Raw genomic sequence first — 7516 nt, forward strand, 5'->3', positions numbered from 1 at the left:
AGCTAGTACTTAGTATGTCTGCTGAATTGTATCTTAATGTCAAGTGTTAAGCATATTCTTGCTTGGAAACACATAATGCCCTGTACAGATTACTCTTAGGAAGCAGTAAGCACTGAAGATTTTAAACTTTTACAGTACAAGAATTCTTCAGACTTACCTTGTCATTTAGATGAGCTGAATATAGTTCTCTACACATTGACCAACTGATTTTTTTTTTTCAAGCTACTTTGGACAGGGGTTGTGTTTAAGAGTACTCAAGGTAGTGTTTTGTTTCTTCTTTAAAAATGCTACTTAACAAATAACTGGGGGGTACAAGACAGTGAGCAGCTCAGGATAAGATAGTTAATAGTTAGTGCTGTCCCATCACCCTCCTCCTTCTTGCTAAGAGTGAGGTTTCTCCAGAGGCTGCAGAGCACACATTCAGCAGTGCTCTAGTAGTAGGAGGTGTCAGACAGCTATGCCATAAGACTACTCAATACCACAAGTATTGACACAGCAGCCATCTAGCTCAACTCCACTGTTCCGACACTACTGTTCCAGAACCGCATAGCTTTTAGCGTTGCTCTCCATTGCAGTCTGTCCACCAGTGTTTGCAGTGTTCTAAGGCTCTGCCAGCCAGTCTCCCCTTTCTCCAGCTCCCTGCAGAGGAATCCCCCTTATTCACCTCCATAAAGGGAAGTCTGACTTTCACCTCAACATTGACGGTGGTCTACACACAAGTTCAGAGTTCATAGCCCACTTGCATCTGGATATTTTTGCTGTGATATGGTAAACGGCTTGCAGAAAATGTCTTCTGTTCAGGACCACATGATCTTGTCTCATAGAAGAGGAAGAAACAGATAAGATACAGCAGCAAATCACCCATGTCTATGGAGAGGTCAGGCTGTGTTGGTTTAAGCCACACTTTATATCCACTCCAGCTAGCTTAAAAGCCCTGTTCACAGTGATTTTGTAAAAAAAAAAAACCACCACAACCCTTTCCACTCATTATTACTGCAGATATTAACTGAAGTCAGAAGATTCACAGACTAAGAGTGTAATAAGGCATTTATTAAAAGTGCTGTCAGTTATATTAAGGGCTATAGTCTAATATCCTTTTTTAAAAAGGCATCTAATTTAAAAATACTTGCTAAAAACCATTCTGATCACTATGGTTACAGACACATGACCTGCAGTGCTCTATGATATGTTAGACCAGCTTTGCTGATTGGGATGAAGTAATCTTCAAGTCCAAGATCCACAGTCTCTACTGTAGAGGAAGAACTCCTGGGGGCTCCAGAAGAGACACTTGCAGGTACCTGGAATAGAAATACAGTCACTAACAATATTAGTTTAGCTGACAGATTTAAAGATATCACCTTCTTGTGCAATACACTGGGGAAGAAAAGAATCATCCTGCAACATTGCAGTAGAATTGTTACTCAGTACATCTGTATGCCTATGGATGAACTACTCTTGTCAGAAGGGTTTTTCCCCTCAAGAAGCTGACAGAGGGTTCCCTTTCAGGAACAGAAGCTGACCACTATAAGAAGTTTGTCAGCTACAGCAGCTGTAGCCCAAACTGCTAAACCAGAGTCATCCTGTACTTATAGCCTCCAAGTTACAGAACACTGGCTTCCTGGTTACTTACTTTGAGTGCTTATACTTCTCCTTAATTGCTTGCAGTTGGCAATGGGGAGCATCAAGGCATGCTTTATGCAGATCAGTCAGGCAAGGCACTATCTCACTTAATGAATACCCAGTGAATGCAGCAAGTGTTTCTGGCTAGTCAGAGGACAAAAACCAGTGTTATTCTATTGTAGGCAACATAGAAGATACATTTTCTACAGAAGCAGAAACCATTTTCACTACATCAATGCTCACTCTAGATTCTTTAGGTTTGAAACGGATTCAAGTGTATCCTGCCATCAGTTTCACTCTAGGTTTTCCTTGGTGCCAGGAGACCTAACAAGAAGCTCCTTCTTCTCTAAGCATGTGGGATCCATTACATCTCTTCTGCATCCTGCTCTCTGTTAAAGCTGTTCCTCCAACACACAGCTGAGAGGCCGATCAAGGCTTGCATTAAAGCAGCCACTCAGTGTAATCGCTCCATTCAAGTAGATACATTCAGCCCTCCACTCCCTCCCAGAAAGCCCCTGAATTGTATTTGGGGAGGAGTTTTGAAGATTAAAGACTGACAAGGCCTTAGGTACAGACTTGATTGAAGTAAGCAAGACAGCAATGTCCCTCCCATTTCAAAGACGCAGGATATTTCAGGTTGATTTAACATTCACTTATCAGGTAGCCATTAGCTACTCATCCTAGGATTTCAGCCTTTGTAACAGCATACTTTGAAGCTACTCCTGCTTCTCAGCCTAGTTCCAATGATAACAAAATGCTTGAGCTACTCATCAACATGCAGTTGTTGTTCTTACCCAGAAAGACCTGTTCACTGTATAGTTTGCTAGACAGTAGGCTGCTGCAGCAGTTTGTGAAGGAAGGTACTTCAGAAAAGGATCAGCTTCAAGGAGACTCAGCTCTGCAAGATACTGAACAAAAAACCCACAAGTTTTTCAAACAGAATGAGCCTAGCTGGTACAATCAGTCCAATACAACAAGCACTGAAAATTGTCAATGGTCTCAGTTTCATGTAAAAAAACCATGAGTTAATGTCTGGTGGGTAGAAATAACATTCTAGTCCTGTTGATCTTACAGATGAACCTTTAGCCTGTTTCAGTGGGGACAGAAAGACCACACTTGGTTATTTTTACAAAACATGAATTTTCTAATTCTGTAGCTGTAAAATTACATCAGAGCTGATGATGGGACCAGAACTTCAGATTACAGGGTAGATTGTTTAGGCTTTGACAAAGACACACTCTTCCCATCCTCCAACGCTCTTGCCCACATCGGTGGACCTCACTTGGAGATCAGAGATAAACACACAGCTCTAAGAAACAGAATTTGGGCTCTGTTAGAGTTGGGTCACCATATAATCCTACACCCTTTGCAGATCAGCAGCAGGTCAAGTGTTTTGCTATAAGCTTGGGTTAACCTGTTTCTAAGCAGGGCTGCCTATGCAGGTATATGCTGTATCATTGTGTAGCAATATGCAGTACCACCACATCCAGGGCAGACTTGCTATGCAGGCACTGTTAAAAAAACAACCAGATTCCTACCACGTAGCTGCCTAGTCAGTGCATTTTCCCTGACCAGACAGATAGACACAACTTAGGATTTCCATGAGACATTTATCCAGAATTCTCAGCACACAAGCCACCTACTGAAGGTAGCAGGCTACAAAACATCTGGTTTTAGACCTGTTGCAGTCCCAGATAACATTTGGCATGAGAAAAAGAGTATCTTCTGATAGAGCATATTATAGCAGCAGAACCTGTCTGCTCAGATAACTTAGTGAAATACAAGTAGTTCTGCTTTTAGGATCACTTCCCCCTGCTCAGTCCTAAAAGGAAGATAATTCATACCCTTGCAAAGTTCTCTGTCCTGATACAGACTCCATGCCTCTGAATATACTGAAGGAGGAACTGGTTGATGGTTGGGGCTGTTAGGTCAAAAGCCAACACTTTGAGAAGCAGATGTTCCATTCTTAGCAGCTGCCTCTTTGTGTAGGTATCATCTGTTATATACACAAATTCATCCACTTCTGGTGGGTAGATCTCTTCATATTTCCTGAAAAAGGAATACAGAAGCCACATTTGTCAGCTTGAAAGTTACAGTAAAATAAAGCTTTCTGCTGGACCTATATCAGGATGAGCACATGACATTACTAAGATTTGTGTGGAGCTCTTATTTTAGTCTTTCCTCCAGGCTAGATAACAATTCAGTTTCAAATTTGGGCAAAGATGTTTAGAGGAACTCCAAGTCATCAGTCTAGATAGAGACACACTCACATTGTTAGCTCTTGACTAATAGCAAGCTCTCAGAGCAAAAGTTTCATTAACACAATGCACTCCAGACAAAAACCCATGCACTCCTAGGTTATGTTAGTACGCTGGCTGCTTAAAGCAGTTCAAGGCTAACTGCAGACTGCAACTGTGAATCTACTACAGCCTTATAGTCTAGCAGCCTAACACAGTAGTGGTTTTGCCCCTGCTGTTATGGTTACAAGGTTTTCCCACTACAGTTCCTCACATCAAGAACATTAAATGTTTAATTTTGCTAGTGCCAAAGTAGGTGAAGTTGCCAATCTTGAGATATCAAGAAAAGCTACCTATCACTGCAAGCTTCAGTCCTTCAAATTAAACTAAAAGACTTAGTCCAAAAATAAGTCTTAGCTCACTGAGATTTCAGGAGAAGATAAACACTTACGCAGCCAGAAGAATTGCTGCTGTTCCTACAAGCTGCAGCTTCCCTCTGAGAACAGACATGCAGGAAAGAAACCTGTCCAGGAAGTTCACTGCCAAGTACAAAGTCTCTGTCCGAAGTTGATATTCTTCCCCTACTTCGACCAGCCAGTCTACCAAGATGGCACGCATGCCTGTCGTGATATCTGGTTGCTTCCTCATGTAGTAAGGCTTGGGCCTGAATCTTACCTGCTTGGAGAGAGAGAGAGTTGAAGAATCAGGACACTCACTCTGAAGAGAGCCATTGATGGCTGAGCTGATTAACATTCTTTATACTTATACCAAAAGGAGCATGAGTTGTTCCACTATTAACAACTCATTACTACTAACTATAATTATAGTGCTAGTAGTATTAATAGGCAGCTAGAAGCATCTCTAGAAAGTACTATTTCTACACTGAAGAGAAAGGAGCTACTGTGTTAGTAGCAGAACAGTAAAAGACCTCCTGGACTATGGACAGCCTTTGCCATGAAGCACATATGAGCCATTCAGAGGGACTTGAAAATGAACAAATCACTTTTTTTTTCCCCCCTTCTTCCTATTGGGAGATTGCACTTTACTGCTCCGATTCAGAAAGGTTGGAAGAATTACTACTATAGCAAAAGAGTTGTCAGTGAGATCACATCCAACAGCTTTAGTATTCTTTCAACTCCCATCTGCAAGAATCCCAAAGAGTCAAGAGATGCTCCAATGGTAGGGAATTTCAGGGACACAGGGCAATCCTGAAAGATCTCATCACTGTCTAGATGCTGCCTTTACAGATGGCTTTTTACCGCTTGCTTCCTGTCCTTTGCAGTTCAGTGGCAGCCTTGGGTTACCCTGGGGCAGCCATACATCTTTGCAGTATTGCAGCCCATCACAGAGACCAGAAATATCTATAAGGGTGTCACAAGCCACTCACTTCAGCCTCTCGGAGGTACTGATGAATGTCTTCTGCATACTCTTCCACAGTAAGAGTTACAGCATCTTCCATGTGATCCTCAGGCTGGGACTGGAAGGATGTGTCCACTATCATAGGAGATCCTAACAGGTAAGAGGAATCAGCAAGACATTTTGTAATTAGCCTCTTCACCATCTCCTGCTATTCCTAGCACAGAAGTGTTATACATCACGTAGACACAGTCCAAGTTATCTTGAAGTGTTATTTATTACAACATAAGCTACTCACTAGCTTACCAGCATCACAATTCATAACCACTCTCCGTGTACTTGTGCTGTAGATACCACCTTAGCAGTAACAGGAGTTACCTGTACTCAGATCCAACAGTAGGTGAATACTGGATGTCATTGCACTAGTATCCAGTTCACACAGGCTTGATTCCAGCTCTTCGGCCACTTGGCAGCTGTAGCTTTCCTTCTGTTCCGGTTCATCTACGTAGATAGCAAACCCTTGCTTTGATGCAGTATTGACCATGCGGTTGGGTAAGTCATCTTTTCCAGATGAAGGGATGGTGTTTTCAGAGCCAGAGAAGCGTCTGATAACAGCAGCACCCTGAAAGAGTACACAGTAATGCTGTGGGAGGGCAACTCAGGAAGAAAACAAAAGTATCACTTGCTTTAGAAAAGAAGAATCGCCTTCCTTGCCTAACAGACACCAATAGCATAAAATTTCATTGGAAAACAAAGCATCCACAGCAGCTACAGCTGGTGCTTCAGAACTATTACATGTTGCCGTCTCACTACAACAGACTCCCTGCAGAAGGAGTGAGGTGTAGTCAAAGTCAGGAGCCAGGGGAGTAGCCTCATCTCCAGTGCCCACCGCCAAGGAGAATGAGGCGAGGGTGCTGCTCTGCACTGATGGGGCTGGCAAGTGCAGGGTCTGCTCCACGTTCAGTTCTGGCAAGGAGCAACTGCTTTGAAGTGCAGCAAGTTAAAGTAACAACAAGTGCACCGGCACCATCACAGACTTATGAAGGACTTCACCTACAAGAATGCATTTTATGCTGAGTTACAAACCAAAGTTTGAACTTTTGAGCTCAAGCATCATAACCCCTAGGACTACAACACGTGACCAGGATACAATCCTTCACATCATCTACTATCAGCAAGCCACCTACCGAGTTAGGGGCTGTAAGTCACAAGCGAGAAGAGTTTTCTGCTATTTTAGGTCCTGTTAGTCAGCACAATAACATTTTCCCTGCCACACCAGCACACTCCAGGAGGGCCCAAGGAACAGAAGTGCAGACAGACACCCTGCTGTGAACTTTAGCTTCTTGAAGGGTCTGGCACCCTGAAGGGAGCACAGCCAGCCACACGGCAACAGCATCTTTGGGTAAGCATCAGTGAACAGACTTTTCTTAAACCACCCCCTACACTTTGAGAAGGTAAGTGCCCGAATAAAGCCTCACCGAGTAACCCTTCCTGGAAGGAAGGGAGGCTCGTTCAAAGCATTTCCACGGGGAAGCGTCTGTAGATTAGGACTGAGCGGTTACAGCAGGGTTTCTCGGGAAGCTCACGCTCATTAACCGGAGCCCGATTCGGCTACTTACCCCGCCAGCCCCGGGCCTTTACCGGCAGCCTCGAGAGAAGGGGGGGGGGGGAGCAGCGCTCAGGCCCGCGGCGGGCGGCCAGCCCCCGGTCCCCGAGCGGGGCAGGGAGTCCCCCCGGGCCCGGGGCTTGCTCGGGGAGGCCGGCCGGTGCCTGCGGCCCCTCGGCGGGGCGGGGAGGGGAGGCTCCGCGGGCAGCGAAGGGAGGCTGCTGCCGCGGCGGGCGGGGCTCACCTGGCCGCCGGGCCGCTGCTGCCCGTTCTCCGCCAGCACGCCCAGCACGGCCCGGCCGCCGCTGCTGCGGGGGGCAGCGGGGCAGGGCTCCCGCCGCCCCGCCCGGCTCTTCTCACCGGTGCGGCGCATCGCCCCGACGTCGGTACCTTTCGGACGGAAAAAAAAAAAAAAAATTAAAAAAAAAAAGTTGGGGAGGGGTGAGGGGAGGACACCCGCAAACCCAGACCACTAGAAATATTTGGGCAGCCCCTCCCGCCCCGCAGGAGGGCCGGCGGCTCGGCCGCGCTGCCGCAGAGCCCGCACCGCGCTGCCCGGCCCCGCTCGCCACCGGCCCACGGAGGACGCCACGCCGCGCCGCCCTGCCCTGCGCCGCGCACCGCCGGGGAGGCCGCCCGCCCGCCGCCCCTATATAGGCGGCGGCCAATGGAGGCGGCGGCGGCGGCTGTTGGCCGC

At 46.3% G+C, this 7516-nt stretch overlaps 1 protein-coding gene across 1 annotated transcript; it reads right to left on the reverse strand.

Annotated features, from left to right (window-relative positions):
* Positions 1–1246: 1246 nt before the first annotated feature.
* On the reverse strand, positions 1247–7192 carry CCNA1 (cyclin A1). Its single transcript, XM_075721065.1, has 8 exons — positions 7064–7192; positions 5592–5835; positions 5245–5366; positions 4309–4532; positions 3465–3669; positions 2415–2528; positions 1631–1764; positions 1247–1298 (listed from the first exon to the last, which is right to left on the reverse strand). Exons 1-8 carry the CDS (start codon positions 7190–7192, stop codon positions 1247–1249), a joined length of 1224 nt encoding a protein of 407 aa, XP_075577180.1.
* Between the last annotated feature and the right edge of the window lie 324 nt (positions 7193–7516).

This window comes from Pelecanus crispus, chromosome 1 (assembly GCF_030463565.1).
Source record: "Pelecanus crispus isolate bPelCri1 chromosome 1, bPelCri1.pri, whole genome shotgun sequence".
Taxonomy (NCBI): Eukaryota; Metazoa; Chordata; class Aves; order Pelecaniformes; family Pelecanidae; genus Pelecanus; species Pelecanus crispus.